Source organism: Anguilla rostrata, chromosome 5 (genome assembly GCF_018555375.3).
Source record: "Anguilla rostrata isolate EN2019 chromosome 5, ASM1855537v3, whole genome shotgun sequence".
Classification (NCBI taxonomy): Eukaryota; Metazoa; Chordata; class Actinopteri; order Anguilliformes; family Anguillidae; genus Anguilla; species Anguilla rostrata.
The window spans coordinates 102,501-125,041 of NC_057937.1; the positions used below are offsets into that span (position 1 = coordinate 102,501).

General features: G+C 47.6%; 2 protein-coding genes across 3 annotated transcripts in view; one reads left to right on the top strand and one right to left on the bottom strand.

The window, feature by feature from the left end:
- Nucleotides 1-13,872, bottom strand: part of klf3 (Kruppel like factor 3 (basic)) — an 18,640-nt gene extending 4,768 nt beyond the window's left edge. Inside the window, exons 1-4 of one of the 2 annotated variants that reach the window (XM_064334450.1) lie at nucleotides 13,488-13,872; nucleotides 4,650-4,710; nucleotides 1,227-1,662; nucleotides 416-557 (exon numbers count right to left, since the gene is read on the bottom strand). In XM_064334450.1, the coding sequence (XP_064190520.1) occupies nucleotides 416-557; nucleotides 1,227-1,662; nucleotides 4,650-4,691 (620 nt within the window). In that variant the 5' untranslated portion in view covers nucleotides 4,692-4,710; nucleotides 13,488-13,872. The remainder of the gene's footprint in view (nucleotides 1-415; nucleotides 558-1,226; nucleotides 1,663-4,649; nucleotides 4,711-13,487) is intronic. The other variant, XM_064334449.1, reaches the window with a different exon arrangement.
- On the top strand, nucleotides 13,639-15,413 carry LOC135256018 (uncharacterized). The gene is made up of 3 exons (XM_064337891.1): nucleotides 13,639-13,653; nucleotides 14,294-14,983; nucleotides 15,357-15,413. The coding sequence occupies exons 1-3, from the start codon at nucleotides 13,639-13,641 to the stop codon at nucleotides 15,411-15,413; spliced, it is 762 nt and encodes a 253-aa protein (XP_064193961.1).
- The last annotated feature ends 7,128 nt before the right edge of the window (nucleotides 15,414-22,541 follow it).

Sequence of the window (22,541 nt, forward strand, 5' to 3'; positions counted from 1 at the left end):
TCTGCCGCTCCTGGCTGGTTAGAAGGGTATCTGAGTCTCTAATTAACCCTTTCATAAAACCAGTCTGAATTCATTTAGACAGAGCGAAACCTTTTTGTGACCGGACCAGACTGGTTCCCATGAACCCACACCCAGATCCGGCCACACGGTGTTGGGCTCCCCTGTCTAGTCTACTTCTCCCCAAGGTTCTTCCTACATCCCACCTCGGGCCTTTCTCCATGCTACTGCTGCCCCAAGCTGGCTCTCTGGGGGTTCAGGCTCGGGTATACTGTGATCAGGTGTGATCTGATTGGTAGGGTGTGGCAGTGTGTGCATGGCTGGGTGGTGTGTGTAAAATAGATCTGATTGGTGGATCTGGTTGGTATGATCTGATTGGTAGAAGAGCGTGGTGTCAGAGGCGAGCTGCAGCACTCACTCGCTGTAGGGTCGTGGTGCGGTGATGACGGTGGAGGACACCACCTCGCTAAACGCCTCCTGAGCATGCTCAGTGTGCGGCTCGGCCTTGATGGGCTTGGGCAGGTCACCGGGCTCCCGGCTCATCTCCTTCAGGGACGACGCTGGAGACACAGAAGCAGGTCAGTTTCCCGGGAAACGCTTAGCCCCGCCCACTCACCGCCCACAGCTGGAGTCTCACTTCAGGAATAAAATGAAGATGGGGTGAAGGGGGGATGAAAGTGGGGCGGAGGGGGGGTAAAAGGTGGGGTGAAGGGGGGTTAAGGTGGGGTATGGGGGTGAAGGTGGGGTTAAGGTGGGGTATGGGGGGGTGAAGGTGGGGTGAAGGGGGGAGGGTGGGGTGAAGGGGGGTTAAGGTGGGGTATGGGGGGGTGAAGGTGGGGTGAACGGGGGAGAGGGCGGGGTGAAGGGGGGTGAGGGTGGGGGTGAAGGGGGGTGAGGGTGGGGTGAGGGTGGGGGGTGTAAGGTGGGGTGGGAGGGGGGTGGAAGGTGGGGTGAAGGGGGGGTTAAGGTGGGGTGGAGGGGGGTGAGGGTGGGATGAAGGGGGGTTAAGGTGGGGTGGAGGGGGGTGAGGGTGGGGTGAAGGGGGGAGAGGGTGGGGTATGGGGGGTGAAGGTGGGGTGAAGGGGGGTTAAGGTGGGGTGGAGGGGGGGTGAGGGTGGGGTGAAGGGGGGGTTAAGGTGGGGTGGAGGGGGGGTGAGGGTGGGGTGAAGGTGGGGTGAAGGGGGGGTTAAGGTGGGGTATGGGGGGGGAGAGGGCGGGGTGGAGCTCACCTTGACTCGGGGGGCCCAGGCTCTGTATGTGGTCTCCGGAGAGGCGGGACACCATGAGGGGCGGGGTCATGGTCAGGTGGGGGGGGTACAGAACTGGGAAGGGCTGCACCATGACGCTGGGGAGCACAGGGATGACGCTGGCCCCAGAGCCCGGAAGCAGGAAGTGGACGGGCAGGCCTGGGGGGGTGCGTCTGTGCATGGGGGAACCCCCGCGGGACAGGGGGGTCCCAGATGCAGACGCACCGCTCAGGCTGTAGGGGGAGACCGGAGAGCTGCGGGACGAGGGGGGGGAGGGCGAGGAGGAGGAGGAGGAAGCCCGTTTGCTGACAGACAGGTCGACGGGCTCCATTTGGGCGGCAGCACTGGGCGGGGCAAAGACGACGCTATAGGCCTCTGCCTGGGACTTGATCAGGGCGGGGTAAGGCTGATACAGCGACTGTGGGACCAGGCAGGAGCAGGGAGGGGATCAAAAACAAAAGCATGGAAAGTAGAGGAGGGGAACCAGAAAGAGAGAGAGAGAGAGAGAGAGAGAGAGAGAGAGAGAGAGGGATTACTATAAATCATTGAAATGCTGAGAGTTTGTGAGCAGGAGAGAAGTACTGATTGAGTCCAGGTGCTACAGTACAGCGACGTGTCGGCCATGCGGAGCAGAGCTGCAGTGGGTGGGCTCTGAAAGCGGCTGGCCCCTCCCTTTCCTCAGAGAGCAGTAATGGGCCTGGAATGCGCGTTTATCTGTGGCCCTGGCCTCCGACGGCAGGGAGGGAGGGAGACACAGAGCCTGGAGCCTGAGTCACTACATCGCCAGTTAGGAAAAACAACACCTCCTTTAAAATTGTGACATATCCCATTTCCTCCCCCCTCCACTCCCTCCCAAAATGGTCTTTGCTGGGACAACAGCTAAAAGAAAAAATAAAAGAGTCTGTATCCATATCCTTTTGAAGAGTAGGCTTTTCAGAATGTTTTTTCAAAATTCTAAGTCAGTGTTCTAGAACTCCACTGCTTTCAGTCACCAGTAGTGATTGTGACATCAGCATTAGAATGTTCCAGTTAAGAACATTCTAATTGCATATTTGTGACCTCACACCTACAAGGGCACAAAAACAGGGTCAGAAATGCAAACTGCCCTGACAGAGAAACATGTACCAGTGCACACAGGGCTGGCAGCGCCTCTGGTGTGAGGGTTTCTGGGTAATCCGGGGTTGGGCTGGCTGGCGGAGGCTGAGGAAGGGAACTGCTTTTGACAGTTAAGGTTTCCCCTTTCGCACGCAGACACACATATATCTGCAGGCACAGAGGTCAAAGTGAGGTGAACCGGAAAGCGATCCGCTCGCCGTCACTCTGATCTACAGCACTGCCTGGCGCACCACCGCCCATGAGGATGGGGTTACCGTGGAAACAGCCTGGGGATTTCCCAGACCCTATGAAACACAGACATGTTATGCCAGGGAAGGTCCTGACAGTGCTGAGAGCTGAAACGTCCACTCTGACAGTTAAATGGGCATTCACTCTCCTACAGTTCACTTATGAAAAAGCCAAATGTCAACACTATGAAGGGTAAACTATGAAATTAAAAGCATATTGATGTATATATGGGCTAAATCCATCTACTGTTGCTTGTTTTTTGTAATATCTTGTGACAATTTTAAAACACAAAACTCTGGCTGTGTATTTTGTTGGATCTCAAAAGAAGACTTTTTTCTACTTCTCCCAGGGGACCGTTCTTATCACTCTTGAGACTTTGAACAATTTAAATCTGCTTGAGCTGGCCTGGTTGTTCCTTTCAACCATTCATTTAAGCACAAAAAAAACAAGAAAAAAGAAAAGAAAAGAAAAGAAAAAAAAACATTCTTCTCTCTGTTTAAACACAAGAGGCTGAGGTGGGCGTGTCCTCTAGTTCCACTCCTTTTGTACACGAAAGGGTTCCAGGGAATCGTCTTCATCATCTTCATCGCCCTCTTTTGTTTATCTCAACAGCAGTCAGGACATCCTACCGGTCCCAGCATCCAGTGAGGGTAGACTGTGACATCCGTCCGCTCATTCTCATTGGCCGAGCACACGTTAACCTATTGTATGCTAATACTGTGGCCTGTTTGTCAGGGAGGAAGCCACAGTACAAAGTGGTTTGGGCAGAAAGCCAAAACCAGTAGGTGCAGACATGTCCGACAGATTCTCTTCTCTTATACCTGGGCTGAGTTTTCGCCTCCTGCTATTTGACAGTTAAATAGGTAAATGTTTGCAACTTCGCCAGGGGGAGGGAGGATGAAGTCCACATGTCTGTGTTGAGTAACACCTCTAGAGCAGCTCCCAACTCCACTTCCTGTCAGTACCTGTCTAATGTAGAGCAACTTACTGGGAGGTATTTTTATTGCCAGTTAAATATATACAGCGCATGTGATGTTCTTGGCTTTGGATCCTTAGCTGTAAACAGTAATATGATGTCATGCTGTGTAAGAAAGACTAATCAATCAATATTAACCGTAACAGATATATTACGGAAATAATTAATAACTAATCTAAATTTCCTTGTTTACGTAGCCAATCATTCTTTGTGCTATTTAACCAACCTGAGCACGGTTATGCCTTATGCTCCAACCTAAATTATGGGCAGTTTAACCCGTTATGCCTAATGTTCTTCAACTGAACTTTTTAAAGAAATCTTAAATGGGTGGAGCTACCACATGCTGTCACTGAACTGTACATGAACACCATACGTTCACTCCACAGCACATCCCGGTGAAATCAGACGGCTGCAAACGGAACCAACACTGGTCTGCACAATCACAAACCCCAATCTCACACAACCGCCCACGCTGGAAAACTTATTTATTTATTTATTATTATTATTATTATTATTATTATTATTATTATAATAATAATAACTTGTGTTCAAAGGTTTAAGACTAAACATTCAAACAAAAACAAATAACAAAGAATAACCAGAATGCAGCTAAATGCAGTTCACCAGCACAAACACACAGTACATGCAATATAAACACAATTAAGGGAGCAAAATAAATAAAACTAAATTCATAATAAAATTAATAAAATCAATAACTGCAGCAGAGTGCATACAAGTAGAACCCAATTTTGAAAAAAGTATCTTTGCAAGGCTTTAAAAGAGGAAACTGTTTGAGCAGGGTTCATATTTTTGGATAAACCATTCCAGGCCTAATCTGAACCCTAATTTGAACCCTTACCTGAACCCTAACCTGAACCCTAATCTGATTGTCCTTTGGACTTCACTCTGGTGACTGTGGTGCAGAATAGGGCCTAATCTGAAGATTTTAGAGAATGTTCTGGAATGTGGGGGGGTTGTAAGTCCCAGGAGCAAGGCCAAGTACTGCCTTTAAAGTAAGCAGCAGGTGACCCCACAGGTGCAGCCAGCCCTGGATGCAGGTGTGGTGCAGCGGCTTGAGTGCTCACCGTTTCCATGTCTGTCTTCACCGGGTAGTCATACATCAGCATGGCGGCAGTCTGGAGCCTCCTGCGCAGAAGAAAAAGAGGGATAAGAAACATGGCACAGCTTTTAATTCACTACAGCGCCACAGCGCCATTCACTACTGCGCCATTCACCCCAGCGCCATTCACTACAGCGCCATTCACCACAGCACCATTCACCACTGCGCCATTCACTACTGCGCCATTCACCACAGCGCCATTCATTACTGCGCCACAGTGCCATTCACTACAGCACCATTCACCACTGCGCCATTCACCCCAGCGCCATTCACCACTGCGCCATTCACCCCAGCGCCATTCACTACTGCGTCACAGTGCCATTCACCACAGCGCCATTCACCACAGCACCGTTCACAGGGAAGAAAAGAATAAAAGATGGAAGCAATAACTAGTGCGATTCCTCCCAGGTGTAGCGAGCTGGGGGGAATCTTTCATGTCCCAAAGGTGTGGATACTACAGGGACTCGCTGCTCCCATGAAACCTGCCCCATGTGTCTCTGACAGCAACTGCAGTCTGTTCACATTGGGCACGCCACTGCGGATGATGTCATGTGTTAGAGAAGGCGGGCGGTTTCCGTGGTTATAATCTCCCCAGCGCTGCCCTAGCAACCCTCCGCCTCTGGACAGCTTGGCTCAATGCAGGTTGAGTAGGGGCCACGGGGCGGATCGCTTAAGAAAATGGCCGCCATCACCTTGACAACACCATGCCCAGTGACAGCAAAGGCACAGGCCACCCTTTTACTGAATGAAGGCAATTTACACTCACACTGAATAATGCAGTTTACACTCATACTGAATAATGCAGTTTACACTCATACTGAATAATGCAGTTTACTCTCACACTGAATAATGCAGTTTACACTCACACTGAATAATGCAGTTTACACTCTCACTGAATAATGCAGTTTACACTCATACTGAATAATGCAGTTTACACTCATACTGAATAATGCAGTTTACACTCATACTGAATAATGCAGTTTACAATCACACTGAATAATGCAGTTTACACTCACACTGAATAATGCAGTTTACACTCTCACTGAATAATGCAGTTTACACTCATACTGAATAATGCAGTTTACACTCACACTGAATAATGCAGTTTACACTCACACTGAATAATGCAGTTTACACTCTCACTGAATAATGCAGTTTACACTCATACTGAATAATGCAGTTTACACTCTCACTGAATAATGCAGTTTACACTCACACTGAATAATGCAGTTTACACTCTCACTGAATAATGCAGTTTACACTCATACTGAATAATGCAGTTTACACTCTCACTGAATAATGCAGTTTACACTCACACTGAATAATGCAGTTTACACTCTCACTGAATAATGCAGTTTACACTCATACTGAATAATGCAGTTTACACTCTCACTGAATAATGCAGTTTACACTCACACTGAATAATGCAGTTTACACTCTCACTGAATAATGCAGTTTACACTCTCACTGAATAATGCAGTTTACACTCACACTGAATAATGCAGTTTACACTCTCACTGAATAATGCAGTTTACACTCTCACTGAATAATGCAGTTTACACTCACACTGAATAATGCAGTTTACACTACACTCACACTGAATAATGCAGTTTACACTCTCACTGAATAATGCAGTTTACACTCTCACTGAATAATGCAGTTTACACTCACACTGAATAATGCAGTTTACACTCTCACTGAATAATGCAGTTTACACACACTGAATAAGAACTGAGACAGACAGGGGGGAGAGACCCCACCAGCGGGGTGTGGGATCGTTTCCTAAAATGTACAGCCCCCCCCACCCAGTGCGGTCCGCACCTCCCGCACCCCCCGCACCCCCATAGTGACGCCTCTGATCACACACACTACAGTGGTCTCTGGACTCACAAGCCACAGGGTCATAGTGTCACATCCCAATGACAAAGCTGTTGTATTATTAACTACACCTTACACCCTGTCATAAAAAATCACCTACGTTAAAATGAAAGTGACAGCATAGATATAAAGTACTGACTTATGTACAGATTATAACATAAGGATCGCATACAGTAGGCTTTACAGTTATGTATTTTAACAACATAAATGTGCTGTGTGGTTTTTAAGTGTATTTTCATGCACAAATGACAATACTGTAAAATTATATTTTAGTCTGCATTTAGGACAACATATGTTTAAAAGGTCAGTTACAAGTTTTGTTTATGCATATAAGATAACATGGCTCCGATCTCAGCAAACAATTTTGACTGTTGCTTTATTAGCCTCCACACATTAGACTTAATATCCTGCCCTAAAGCTAAACACTGAATTTATATATAAATGCCAACAGGCCACAAAATGCTTATGGATAATGAATTAAAATAATGTAAACCCTATTAATGTTACTGTATCAATGGGAAATTAATAAACCAGACATTGACAGCAATTTAGAAGCATGAGCACGTAGATTTAAAGCAGAGTGTGATAAGGCATTGAGATTAAATCAAACTTTGACCCAGCAGGCCAGCCTGTGGAGCACAGATGTGTGTTAGTGTTCCCCACTCCGCCCCACAGGGACCGTGTTCCCCACTCCGCCCCACAGGGACCGTGTTCCCCACTCCGCCCCACAGGGACCGTGTTCCCCACTCCGCCCCACAGGGACCGTGCTTCCACTCCGCCCCACAGCCGTACTTCCCCACACAGCCACCAGACCAGCTTCACTACCACACAGCACAGCTTCACTTAGCACACTCAGCACAGCTACACTCAACTTCACTCAGCACAGCTACACTCAACTTCACTCAGCACAGCTTCACTCAACTTCACTCAGCACAGCTTCACTCAGCACAGCTCAGCACAGCTCAGTACAGCTTCACTCAACTTCACTCAGCACAGCTTCACTCAGCTTCACTCAGCACAGCTTCACTTAGCACAGCTCAGCACAGCTTCACTCAACTTCACTCAGCACAGCTTCACTCAGCTTCACTCAGCACAGCTTCACTTAGCACAGCTCAGCACAGCTTCACTCAACTTCACTCAGCACAGCTTCACTCAGCTTCACACAGCTTCACTCAGCACAGCCCAGTACAGCTCAGCACAGCTTCACTCAGCACAGCCCAGCACAGCTTCACTCAGCTTCACGCAGCACAGCTCAGCACAGCTCAGCACAGCCCAGCACAGCTTCACTCAGCTTCACGCAGCACAGCTCAGCACAGCCCAGCACAGCTTCACGCAGCAGAGCTCAGCACAGCTTCACTCAGCACAGCCCAGCACAGCTCAGCACAGCTTCAAGCAGCACAGCTCAGCACAGCCCAGCACAGCTCAGCACAGCTTCACTCAGCTTCACTCAGCTTCACTCAGCTTCACTCAGCACAGCTCAGCACAGCTTCACTCAGCTTCACTCAGCACAGCTTCACTCAGCTTCACTTGTATTCACTATCAATATTGATGATAACCTCCTAAAACCCAACAAGTCTCTGGTCTCAATCTCAAGAGCCATGCATTCCAATTTGCTGAAACCCACACTGCAATGGACATTCAGCAAAAACTAAATAAATTATATTTTTGAAATTATTTTCCCTGTAACATATTTTGTCATCCAAGACACTTCAGACAAAAAATGAAGACACCTGAACTTCTTCTGCCAAGTCCCAGGAGGATGTGGCCGTTTCTCAGCTTGCAGCCATGGAAACAAGTTTGTGTTAGTACTCCGCTGTGCTTTGGGTTAATGTGACTGATAATTGTGGGCTTGGGGCAGGACCTGTTTGTAAAAGGTGTCCTCTGTATGCTAACTTCACAAAGACCTGGAACCAGCTGCCTCTTAAATTCACTGACCTTTTCAACACCCTGTTGTGTATCATTCTGCCCTCTTAGCAAACACTGTCTGTCGGTCACGCTCTCCCAGCCTCTAAGCATCAGAGCTGATTTCAACCCCAAGGCTGAAATCCCAAACCCTAACCAGGACCCCCAGGCATCCCAAACAGCTGCCATGCAGAGAAGACAGAAATTCTACGGGGAATTTTTTATTTTATTTTTTTTATATAATACATGCAGCTCCTTTGACTGACGAGGAGCAGAATGCTCAACCTGGTTTGAAGCACCACACCCTCTCTTGCTGTTCAAATTTTCTTCACCAAACATTTTCTGGAAAATCACCATGCCTGTGTAAGTGGCTGACACACCGTAAACCCACAGCTAGCCAGGCCAGGCACCCTCCCTGAACTCTGAAATCTCCATCACCCTCTTCATTCTGAGCTGTTCTGTTCAGCTCAACCTGAAGGACTTTAGCACAAGCAACAGCAGACTATTCTGGGGCCCAGACAAACCAACTACAGCAACACGGAGGCCAGGTTCTAAACAACCCCCCACTGATCCAGGATCTGTGATCAGTGGAGCTGCACTTTGTGCAATTCAGGAAGGAGGTAAGAAGACTGGTGGCTGCCTAAAACTAACAAAGATACACGCTTCCTGTAGACATCAATGTTAGGAATGTTTACTCACAACAAAGCAACACATAAAAAAGAATTATGAGTCCTTGCTCAACATGCAAATCTGATCTCCAAAACAGAACAAAAAGAGTAATTGTCTTGTAGCCCCTAAGCCTCCCCTTTTAAGGAAAGTCATTTAAATTGCAGGTCTTGCAGCACATGGAGAACAGCCCTGGGCCTGGCTGCAGACCTCTAAAGCCGGGGGGGGGGGGGGGGGGCAGGCGCTGGGGAGCCGGAGGCCTGGGAGTTTACAGTGAGTATTACCACACAGCGAGGGGGGGGGCTGAGGGGCGGTGGGGGGAGCTGGACAGTGTAGGGGGGCGGGGGTCACTCTTTGCATGAGATTTCCTGTCTGGCCTCAATCCCAAAACCCCCCAGCAGTGAAAAACAACAGAGACAGAATGAGAGAGAGACAGAAAGGCAGAGAGTGCTAGAGACAGTTACTGTTTTAATTTATTTGTGAAGCAACCCCCCCACTATTATTATTTTTGTTATTAATAATAGTAATATTAGTAGTAGTATTGAATATGCAGTTACTATTGTTTTTCTTTGTTGATAAAAAGCTCATGTCTGTGAAACCAGTAAAGTTGATTTGATCAGAACAGGACTGAAGGAGCCGAGCCCTTACTTCCATAGAGCCCCGCCCCCTGAACCCTGAATCCCTGGACTAACCCTGAACCCTGAATCCCTGGACTTACCCTGAACCCTGAATCCCTGGACTTACCCTGAACCCTGAATCCCTGGACTTACCCTGAACCCTGAATCCCTGGACTTACCCTGAACCCTGAATCCCTGGACTTACCCTGAACCCTGAATCCCTGGACTTACCCTGAACCCTGAATCCCTGGACTTACCCTGAACCCTGAATCCCTGGACTTACCCTGAACTCTGAATCCCTGGACTTACCCTGAACCCTGAATCCCTGGACTTACCCTGAACCCTGAATCCCTGGACTTACCCTGAACTCTGAATCCCTGGACTTACCCTGAACCCTGAATCCCTGGACTTACCCTGAACTCTGAATCCCTGGACTTACCCTGAACTCTGAATCCCTGGACTTACCCTGAACTCTGAATCCCTGGACTTACCCTGAACTCTGAATCGCTGGACTTACCCTGAACTCTGAATCCCTGGACTTACCCTGAACCCTGAATCCCTGGACTTACCCTGAACTCTGAATCGCTGGACTTACCCTGAACCCTGAATCCCTGGACTTACCCTGAACCCTGAATCCCTGGACTTACCCTGAACCCTGAATCCCTGGACTTACCCTGAACTCTGAATCCCTGGACTTACCCTGAACTCTGAATCCCTGGACTTACCCTGAACCCTGAATCCCTGGACTTACCCTGAACTCTGAATCACTGGACTTACCCTGAACTCTGAATCCCTGGACTTACCCTGAACCCTGAATCCCTGGACTTACCCTGAACTCTGAATCACTGGACTTACCCTGAACTCTGAATCCCTGGACTTACCCTGAACCCTGAATCCCTGGACTTACCCTGAACCCTGAATCCCTGGACTAACCCTGAACCCTGAATCCCTGGACTTACCCTGAACCCTGAACCCCTGGACTTGTATTGCTTCACTGATACTGGTAACAAAGGCTGGCTGGATGGCACTGAAACTGACCTCCCCCTTTTGGAGTGTAACTCCTGACTGAGCTCCTGCCTGCTCATTGCACGGGGCCCTGGCTGTAACGTCCCCAGTGCAACGCCACCATAGATAAAGAGGTCCTGTTTCCAAACACTGGACAGCGTCACAGCTGTGACCTTGACACCACATTTCCTGTGCTCTTTGTAAACCGCATCGCAACTCGTTTGTAAATTGAAGTGACCTGTCATTCCGGTCAGCGCTGGTGTTATGCTTTGTGTTCAAGCACAAAATGTTACAGACACAGAAATGAGGCAACTTCCGCTCCTCAAACAGAAGGGAATCAACAAAAAAACTACTGGAAGGATAAAAAAGTTAATAATTATCCCGCCTTCAGTACCGAGGAACATGCTCTTTGAGCAATGTACAGCAATGTACCTATCTTCCTCTGCGTGTGTATGTGTGTGTGTGTGTATGTGTGGGGGTGGGTGTGTGTGTGTGCCGTGTATGTGTGCCTCTGTGTATGTGTGTGTGTGTGGGTGTGTGTATGTGTGTGTGTGTGTGTGTGTGTGTAGGGAGAGAGAGAGAGTGGCCTGATTACATCAGCGTTGTTTGGGGAAAGTGGAGGACATATGGCATGGTGAGTGGGTGGAGTGTCTGGGAGGGAATGATATAGACCAATACCCCCCCTCTGCTCCACCCCACCCCCATCCCAAACTCCAAACCCAACCCCACCCCCTCCACCCACCTCTCCCCCTCCGGCCTACAAACAGGAAAAGAGCATTCATGAGCCAAGAGGAATGTCTGACGCAAGCCTCAGCCTTGGAACAAAAGCAGAGGAAGCAGAGCAGCGGAGGAGAGAGAGAGAGAGGGAGAGGGGGATAGAGAAAGAGAGGGGGAGAAGGGAGAGAGAGAGAGAGGGGGGGAAAAAAAGAAGGACAGAGAAAGAGGGAGCAAGGCCCAAGAAAGAAGGAAAACAGAAGGGAGGGAGGGCAAAATGGAGAGGGAAGAATCAAGAGAGAGAAGGGACAATGGCAGTTCTGTGAAGCTGCCATCTAAAGACACATACTCTCTCTCTCTCTCTCACACACACACACACACACTCACATACACACTCTCACATTCTCACATACACACACTCTCACATACACACACTCATCTAAAGACACATGCACATTCATCTAAGGATAAACACACTCTCATCTAAAGACACACATACTCCCACACACACACTCTCACACAAATAAAATGAGTTCAAACTTACAGACACACACACACAAACAGACACATACACACTATCTCTCTCACACACAGACACACAACCATGTACACACACACAACCAGAGAGGGTGGAGGCGTTTAAGGTCTGTGCCTGTTTTTATGGGTGTGAAGGAGAAATAATAAAGGATAAAGCCCTGTTCTAATGTTAACCTAATGTCCAACCATGGCACAAACCCTAACCCTAACCCTAACCCTGGCCCAAACCCTAACCCTAACCCTAACCCCGGCCCAAACCCTGTCCTGCTGTCAACCCACAAAAGGAACATATGTAAGCTTGCATTAAAGATAGTTCATACTTCTCCACTGTCCTATCAATAATAACAGTAATTATAATAATATTAATAATGATAAGAATTATTGTTATTATTTGCACATTTCTTAAACATCTCTTCAGAGCTAATATTTCAGACCTCAGACACCATGACGAGATCACCGACGTAGAAAGATAATGATCCCTTTCTTTGTAGTGGCTGAAAAGCGGCAGCCCACCAGCAGGCATTACGATTCACATCAGCGACAGTATTTTCTTACAATCAATGTTTACTTAACGTGTTTTAAACTGCATCAGTCCTGCAGTCGCGCGGACGCAACCATTATTCCAAAGAACACCCCAGGCCGCCAGGCGACACGCGAGGGACTCCGCACTAAAGACATTGTGGCGGCGGTGATTGCACGATGGAAGCCAGAGAAATAACTGAGTTTATATGGACAGCTATAGATCGATACTTCAATGAAAATGTCATAGTCAATGCTACATACTTTAAGCTGGTTTGCAATACATTTTTATAAAATCTACTACTTCAACGTATTTCATTCAAATCACAATTGTAACGGTACTGACTACTTATCAGTCTTCGGGATTAGTGAAATATGAAATATTTTCGTCCACATTAGTGGTCCTGAAATTAAACTACTCGAAAATTCTTAACTGTCCAACATAACTGCTTACAGTAACCAAATCCCGGCTGTGACCTAATTTCGATTTGGGGTTGAATGAGGTTCAAAGATGTGTAAACCTATCAAAACATTACATAAACTTTTGTCTGAAAGCAGGCAAAAGTACACTCGAAAATATAGTTTATGGACAAACCTTTTTCCTATCAAAAGGTTTAAGCGAAAAGAGTAGCAACACTGATAAATCCACACATTTAGGAATTATTATAACATTTAGCCAATTCATAATTAATGGTACAATCCAGACAGGTGTGATAACTTGGCTTATATTGCTTTCTACCTTGCAATGTAGCCTACCGAAAATAAAACAAGATAGACAAGGGGTCCGGAGCTGTGACATGCTTACAGTTGCTAAAAGGAAATAAATCAAGCCCAAATCTATTTAGGTTATGTTATTTATTATTATTTATTATGTTATTTATCCTATGTGGATAGATGTGAGTATACAGGCGACATAGCATACATAAAACTTATAACATAGTTTAAAACAAGGAATTCCACAAAACCTACTTCACAGATGCTGTATCGATGATTTCGGCTTCGGCTTACAGTCCGGGGTCAAGAACAGCCTGGAAATTGAGAAGTTACTGTTTTTCGTTGGCTCAGTTTTAGGAACCCGCTTGAGAGAAAAGGTGACGCAGAGAACTAGACCCCGTTATGTCACTGACATCGGTAAGCGTAGCCCATGTAAATAAACGCGAAAAATACGGAAGGCTACTGAGTTAACCAGTTGGCTTCGCAACAAAAAACTTTCCGCGATGTTGAGGAAATTCCTGCTCACTTTTCTTTAAAAGGTCCAGAGTAGATCATACACGCGTCACATGACCGTCTCGGGCTGTACTCTAAGGGCGGAGTGGTGGCCGCGAGGGTGGAGACGCAGGCGGTTCATGGCCGAAGAGGGGATTGGAAGCTGCAGGGTGGTAAAATGGGCGGAGGCGGCAGGGGTGGGGTTACTTCAGCTCAGTCCCGTTTTATCTAGGCACAGTGGAAGAGAGAAATTTCCTGTGGAGATATTTGTGACTGCTGTTAGAACCCTTTGATCCGAAGACCTCGTGGTATAACTTTGCCGGTTATCATTAAATTCCCTATAATTATCAACCCATCCAACAACCAATCAATCAGTCAAATATGTCTGCATGTCTTCACCTTGGCCATTTTGGAGAGGAGTAGCGGGAGTTTGACTTTACTAATTATTATTCTTCGTACTAACAAACAAACTGGGGGTGATCAGACAGATCAGCACACAGAATGAAGGAGATCCCACAAACCCGCCGCTTACCAGCAACCCGCGCTCCTCAAACCCGCTTACCAGCAACCCGCGCTCCTCAAACCCGCTTACCAGCAACCCACGCTCCTCAAACCTGCTTACCAGCAACCCACGCTCCTCAAACCCGCCCCTTACCAGCAACCCGCGCTCCTCAAACCCGCTTACCAGCAACCCGCGCTCCTCAAACCTGCTTACCAGCAACCCGCGCTCCTCAAACCCGCCCCTTACCAGCAACCCGCGCTCCTCAAACCCGCTTACCAGCAACCCGCGCTCCTCAAACCCGCTTACCAGCAACCCGCGCTCCTCAAACTGCTTACAGCAACCGCGCTCTCAACCGCTTACCAGCAACCTGCGCTCCTCAAACCCGCCGCTTACCAGCAACCCGCGCTCCTCAAACCCGCTTACCAGCAACCCACGCTCCTCAAACCCGCCGCTTACCAGCAACCCGCGCTCCTCAAACCCGCCGCTTACCAGCAACCCGCGCTCCTCAAACCCGCCGCTTACCAGCAACCCGCGCTCCTCAAACCCGCCCCTTACCAGCAACCCGCGCTCCTCAAACCCGCCGCTTACCAGCAACCCGCGCTCCTCAAACCCGCTTACCAGCAACCCGCGCTCCTCAAACCCGCCGCTTACCAGCAACCCACGCTCCTCAAACCCGCTTACCAGCAACCCGCGCTCCTCAAACCCGCTTACCAGCAACCCGCGTTCCTCAAACCCGCCGCTTACCAGCTACCCGCACTCCTCAGACACGTTGCTCCGCAAACCATTCTGCCCCAGGCCTGGGGGGGGTCTCAAACACAGCCAGGCCCCTCACTTCTAGCTGGGGGGCGGGGGTCTCAAACACAGCCAGGCCCCTCACTGCTAGTTGAGGGGGGGTCTCAAACACAGCCAGGCCCCTCACTGCTAGCTGGGGGGGCGGGGGTCTCAAACACAGCCAGACCCCTCACTGCTATCTGGGGGGCAGGGGTCTCAAACACAGCCAGACCCCTCACTGCTAGCTGTTTTTTCATGTTGCCTCACCCAACGGAGATCTGCGATAAGACACACAGTCATTTCAGTGAATTGGGCCCGTGTGGTGTCACTGTTTTCTCTGGTTATCTTATCATAGATCAGTACTGGTAATTCAGTGCCTCCTGACATACGTGAGGCCCTTCTAGACATGTGAGCCTCTGCAGACACATGTACTGTTCTGATGTTGTCAAAGAACTTCCCAGAAAGTCAATTAATGTTTGACCAATATTCTCCTGACAGTCAATTGTCAGAACAAACATCTTGAGGCCGTATGGGCTGGCCAGCCTCACAGAGGAGCTGGTGCTGCAGAAGGATATTTCTGTGCACATTTTATTCATTTTATTTGTTTTTGCTCCTTGAACATGTTTGTGCATGGAGTTTGTTCTCACTTCTGATCTCATTATTTTTGTATTCAAAACTGAATATCCCTCTCAAATACATGTAAATTGTCATCTAATGCTAACCCAGTTTAGAAAATACATACGCGCAAAAAAACTCAATATTTTGTAGTGCCTGTAATTGTGGATAGTTATCCCAAATCCCAAGTCCAGAATTAAAGCAATGAGGAAATGTGACACATGCAAAGGTATTTTCTCATATGTTTATAGATTAGGCCAGTTAGGGTTAGGGTTATTTCAGCTTTAATCTCAGAGCCCTGCTCATACCTGGCAGGTGAACTGAGAGTTTGGCTGTGTGGGGACGGTCTGTTTGGAAATGGACTCAATGTTTAAATGTGTGGAAAGCCCAGCTCCTGATTGGACATCATTACATTATATCATTACTCATTAGAACAACCCATTTTATATACTGTTATGGCCCAGTTGCAAAAAAAACATTTCTGAGCTTTCAAACCAACCTACTGTACACACAAACACACACACTCACGCACACACGTCTATACACACACACGCATACGCACACACGCAAACACGCACCCGCACACACACGCCCACACACATACACTCATGTATGCATGCCCACACAACCACACACACACTCTCGCATGCACACACGCATGCAAATGCCCACACACACACTCACGCATGCATGCTCGCATGCACGCACACAAACCCACACACACACATGCTCGCACGCACCCACCCACACTCATGCACGCACACACACGCACACACACACAGCATTTGAGTTTTCTCCAGACAACAGCCGCCGCCACCTCTTCTCCTTCTCCTTCTCCTTCTCCATAATAATAATAATAATAATAATAATAATAATGAATGTAATCGAGTGAATGAATGCTTTTCTAACATGCTGCTACCTTTTCTCATACTGAAGCAGCACACATTCCTCCTCCTCCTCGCCTCTGCCTTTCTTCTAAAAAAACTGAAAGTAAAACTTGATTATGTGAAGGACAAGTTTCATTACCTGACAAGATTCCTGTGTGTGGTGTTGCTCTGGGGGAGCCTGAATCAGCAGGCGGTTAAGATGTGTGACAGGTGTGACAGGTGTGACAGGTGTTTGTGAAGCAGGAGCTGTTTCCCATAATGTCTGATTTTTTTGAGGATATACTTTGGATGTGTGTTAAAATATGTTTTGTCACGTCAAATACGTCTTTGATTGTCACTTTCTGATCGTCACTTTCATTCATGTACTTGCACGCAAATGTTTTAATTTTACACCTGTCACAAAATTCAGTTTGCAATGTATGTATGAAATAACCTGAGCAAATGACATGGGTTTTCAGCTTTATCTCATATTTAAATGTTAATTTACTGAATTCTTTGCAGCGTCAGCTAGCGGTTACATTAACCCATCCAGCCACGGTGTTGCTGACCAAGAAGCAGAACTAAATCAAATGTAGATGAATCCAGGCCTGCTGTTCCTCAACATCAACCTACTTTCCACTGGCGAGAGGCACAGAGGTTTCTGGGAGTTTAAATAAATTAATATCTGAACTCCAGAAGTATTCTACATTTCCTGCTCCTATATTTTCCCATATTCCTCACTTCAGCCAAAGCACTAACTCTGGAGGAAAGATCTCTCACACCAAGTAAGATATTTTTCAGTAAAACCTAGCCACAGGCTCACAGTATCTGTATGACACTGCCATGAATTCTACTTAAAAAAATAAAATATAAAAAGATGAAAAGATGGAGAAAGGGAGGGACCGAGGAGGGGTGTGGCTGAAGGTCCTCAGTGCCCCATGCAGATGCTCATCCAGTTGAGGCGACAGGTTGAAGCTGTTATGAGCACCGGACCAGTGAGCTCATGGAACAAAAAGAGCCCATTGGATTGTGGGATAGGTGGAAGATGGCCTGTCCAGTGTAAGCGTGCCGTCTCTGGAAGGCACAGTGAATGCATTCCAAGGGTGGGTTTGGTCCTCCGTGCACAATTAAGAGCTTCCCAGAGGCACACAGGCTGGGTTCAGCCTGAATCCCCCACCCTGTGTGCCTGAGTGCCATAAAAAACTAGAGTGATATCATCTGCAAACTAGTAATAAATAGGCGCTCAAAATTGTTTCATAATTGAAGGTATGCAGTACATTTCAGTCAAAGTCAATGGTTTATTGTCGTTTCTTTCTACCACCGAGGACCTTTTTTCCAGGATAGGGATTTTACAAGCCAGCGTTCTTTGCATAACATGAGGAAATGGATATTTTACTTAAAGCCTGAAGAATCGACAGGTAAGAGCCACAGTTTCTGAACTGTTGTCAGCTACAACATTAGCCTGTTTATTAATCAGGAAACAATCGTCTTGTGTTTGTTTTTAAAAACAGAAAATTAGATAGATATATGACCCTAATGTCGCCCAATCACTGCACAGTGCTGATGCTAACCCTAACAGGCTAACAGACCCTAATGTCACCCAATCACTGCACAGTGCTGATGCTAACCCTAACAGACAAACTCACCCTAATGTCACCCAATCACTGCACAGTGCTGATGCTAACCCCAACAGACAAACTCACCCTAATGTCACCCAATCACTGCACAGTGCTGATGCTAACCCTAACAGGCTAACAGACCCTAATGTCACCCAATCACTGCACAGTGCTGATGCTAACCCTAACAGACAAACTCACCCTAATGTCACCCAATCACTGCACAGTGCTGATGCTAACCCCAACAGACAAACTCACCCTAATGTCACCCAATCACTGCACAGTGCTGATGCTAACCCTAACAGGCTAACAGACCCTAATGTCACCCAATCACTGCACAGTGCTGATGCTAACCCTAACAGGCTAACAGACCCTAATGTCACCCAATCACTGCACAGTGCTGATGCTAACCCTAACAGACAAACTCACCCTAATGTCACCCAATCACTGCACAGTGCTGATGCTAACCCTAACAGGCTAACAGACCCTAATGTCACCCAATCACTGCACAGTGCTGATGCTAACCCTAACAGGCTAACTCACCCTAATGTCACCCAATCTTTGCACACTGCAAGGGGATTAATGAATTAACCACCTTCAAAATGTTGTACCTCCATGAACACCTCAAACGGAGCACTCTGCTCTAATAACCTGTCACTTCCTGGCCCGTTTCATCACTGCAGAACCCTGCAAGGAGTCTTCCTCTCCACAGCCTGGGGAAGCTTCCGGAACATTGCCAGTGAAACGTGGTCTGGCCACACCAGACAGACACAGATATCAGCGGAGACAGCCACAGGCATTCAGAACCTGATCTCATTACCCACAGCTACTCATCTGTGTCCTCAGCAAACTGTCCATTCATTCATTCATTCATTCATTCATTCATTCATTACCTTTATTTCTAAAAGGACGCTCCTCTGAGAGCGGTGGGAGGCCCTGTCTGGATACAAAAACAGCAAAACAAGTGAAAATAACAAAAAATAAATACAGCTATAATAAAGTAAGAATGACAGTATATTAAAAAAATAGTTATAGAACACGTAAAAGAAATGATGAATTGTGCATCAGAGACGAGCAGTATTGTTTTTATAAGAAACATTGCCTGGCAACAGATCCACACTGCTGCCTGTGCTCTATGACCTGATGCTGTTTCCATCCAGCAGCAGCGTGCAACAGACTTATTAATGCCACCCCACCCTTTTCCTCCCAGAAAAGCACCCTAGATAGGTCAGTCCTGACTAAAACAGGATAAGCTAAACCACTAAAACAGGAAGTGTACGGGAACAGAAACTGAATCAGAAACAGATAAGAACAAGAGATCCAGAGCAATCATTCCAGCACATTACACTACTACCCCTCCAGCACCTTCGACTGGGTGTGGCAAGGTGTTAGATAAACAGAGACCGCCAAAATTCCTTAGAGGAGAGACGGCACAAAAAGGCACAAAGGGAGAGCTGCAGTTACGCAGCGTTTGAGTCTCGGAAATGCACTCTGGTGTCAATCACACCCCCACAGTGCAGCCAGCAGAGACACAGACATTCCCAGTGAGAGACCCAGGCATTCCCAGTGAGAGACCCAGGCATTCCCAGTGAGAGACCCAGGCATTCCCAGTGAGAGACCCAGGCATTCCCAGTGAGAGACCCAGGCATTCCCTGTGAGAGACCCAGGCATTCCCAGTGAGGAACCCCAGGCATTCCCAGTGAGAGACCCAGGCATTCCCAGTGAGAGACCCAGGCATTCCCAGTGAGAGACCCCAGGCATTCCCAGTGAGAGACCCAGGCATTCCCTGTGAGAGACCCAGGCATTCCCAGTGAGGAACCCCAGGCATTCCCAGTGAGAGACCCCAGGCATTCCTCTTGAACTTCAAAGACTCCTGTGCTCAATGAGAGCAGAGAAAGTATGTCCTAAAACTGGAGCCGCGGCTTTCTGTCAAGTGCACGGTCTCTAAGTGCTTTTCAGTTCCATTTCAATAAGGAATCAGTTGTCGGGGCTTAAGAGGAGAGAACACGGAAACTAGGCCACACTTACAGGCAGAGGTCGGCCATCATAGGTGGGGTCTTGCTTTGTCTTGCCTTTGTGGAGAGTTATTTTACCTAAATTGTTTGACTGAAATATTCACTTGCATAAAAGGATAAATATATTGTGTGTAACACATCCATATCTCTGTGGGACTAAGGAAGTGCTGGAGGCTCATCCTGTTAAGGGCCTGTTGCTGTGGACGGATTGGCCCCACAGTCTGGCATCATGTCTGACCCATTCCAGCTCGCCACAGTGCCACACGGAACGGACTACAGCCCCACCCGGAGATGAAAGGTTTCCAGTCTGGAGCCTTATACGAGCCCCTGTGTGGGAAGGGGGTTCCAGCTAGGCCAAGGCACCCTCTGAACTCTGCTTCCTTCTCTGCCTGTTACCCACTCTGCTTTCCACCTGTCGGAATAAAGCAGAAATGGCAGGACGATCTGCTCTTCATAAAATACTTTTTAAAAAAGTGTGCAGAGCAAAGAAGTCTCTGTATCAATACATCATTTTTGCTCTTTGGATGATCACAGCAAACCACAACGTAAGTCAGTCTGCGTCTTTATTGTGATGTCCTGGACATGTAAGCTAAGGTGGAATCCTGTGATTGCTTTACTTTTATTGACTAATAAACTAAACTAAATTCCCTCACTGCCTCTTCCCAATCATGCAAGCTTGAGGTACAGCACCTATTTCAACAGAATGAGCCGCTCCAATGAGCAGTAACAACTTTCACCACTAGAGGCATTATATTGTGAAAAGGCCCATCAGGGTAGGCGAATGAACAGTACAGTAAACAATTCTTATTTTCCCCAAAATTAACCAAAAATACACCTGAATTCAAAATGTACATAGAACTCCGTGGTGCCTTCTGAGGGTGAAATGACCCTCAGAAATCACAAGCCCCCCCCCCCCAAATCCCAGGCCCTCCCCAAATCACAGCCCCCCCCCCCCCCCCCCCAAATCGCAGGCCCTCCCCAAATCACTGGCCCTTCCCATGCAGAAAACTAGTCAAACGGCTCAGGAATAACAAACTGAGCGAAACACACAAGCATCTTGTTAAACAACTGTAAAAGGGTTCAGCGGAATTTTGAGCCTTCCTGAAATTCAAGTTGATTAGCAACCTGACACCAAGGCAGTTAAGCTGCATCCCATTATTTTCATGCTGCAATAAGTCAAAAATGGGCGAAACGAGGGTGCAGGGGGCCGATGGCTAGACTGCATGTGCTGTAAATGCAACAGCCATGGGTAAGACTGAGCTCACTCCAACCCCACAGCCAAACACACTGGTACAGGCCCTCCATTCTGATCAAGCTACACCATTCGTGCTTAATTCTTCCCGATCTGTCCCCATCCCTTCTCTCTGTTATGATCAGTTAATTCTTCTGGATCTACCTCCATCAGATCCAGAACAATTAACCAATCTTAACATAAAAAAATTTGCAAGGAAATCCTTTATAAATCCTTCAGATGAACAGGAACGGTTAAAGATCACAGAAACATGTGGGGTTTGCATAGATGTGTCATACGTGCACAGCTCACTAACTCATTTGACTATAAGAGAATACTGCACCTCAGCCTGCCTTCACCGCAGCCCCAGGGGCAAAGACACCTGTGTGCCGGGCGGGGGGGGGGGGGGCGCTGGAGGGTACCTGGGGGGGAATCTGGGACAGGAGATCAATCACCCCAGCCTCGCCTCGCTGCAACAATAGCGACCACGCCATCAGAAGAGCTTCCCGCCACGGTGGAGAGCGCAGTGAGGAGGGGGGGGGGGGGGGGGCTGAGGGAGGGGGGGTGGGGTGTGGAGGCCCTGGGGACCCACGATTTGTGCCGGAGTTTCCACCTGTGAGGGCAATACAGCCAGTTCTGTTTGGTCTAAAAATGAATCATCTTCAACAGAAACCAAAGTGGTAAAAAAGACATTTAGTTGAACACACACAGCCTTCATAAATCCACTAAAGCCGCGTTTCCACCGCAGGAACTTTACCCCGGAACTAGGAACCTTTTGAGGAACTCAGTGCGTTTCCACCGCAGGAACTAGGGCCTTAGTTCCAGGGGCTTTATTTTACCCCCAAAAAGGTTCCTGCTCGGGGGGTAGTACTTTCCAAAAGTACAGGAACCTTTGGGGTGGGGCGCAAGCACTGAAAATTTCTGATTGGTCGACTACTTGCAGTGTTATTTTTTTTATTTCAGCCGCCATGTTTAAAAATTTGCAGCCGCAAACCGATTTATTTTCATAATAACTTAAAATCAAACTTGTATGTTATGCAGCACAGTAGCCTAGTTTTGGTTATAGCCTGCCAACGTCTTGGAATTATAACATGTGCTCTTCTGTTCTTTTCTTGCTTTAGTATTCGTTTTATAAAATGCTAAGCATTCGTGCTGGGACATCATATTACGTACCAAAACATTCAAACGGATTAATTC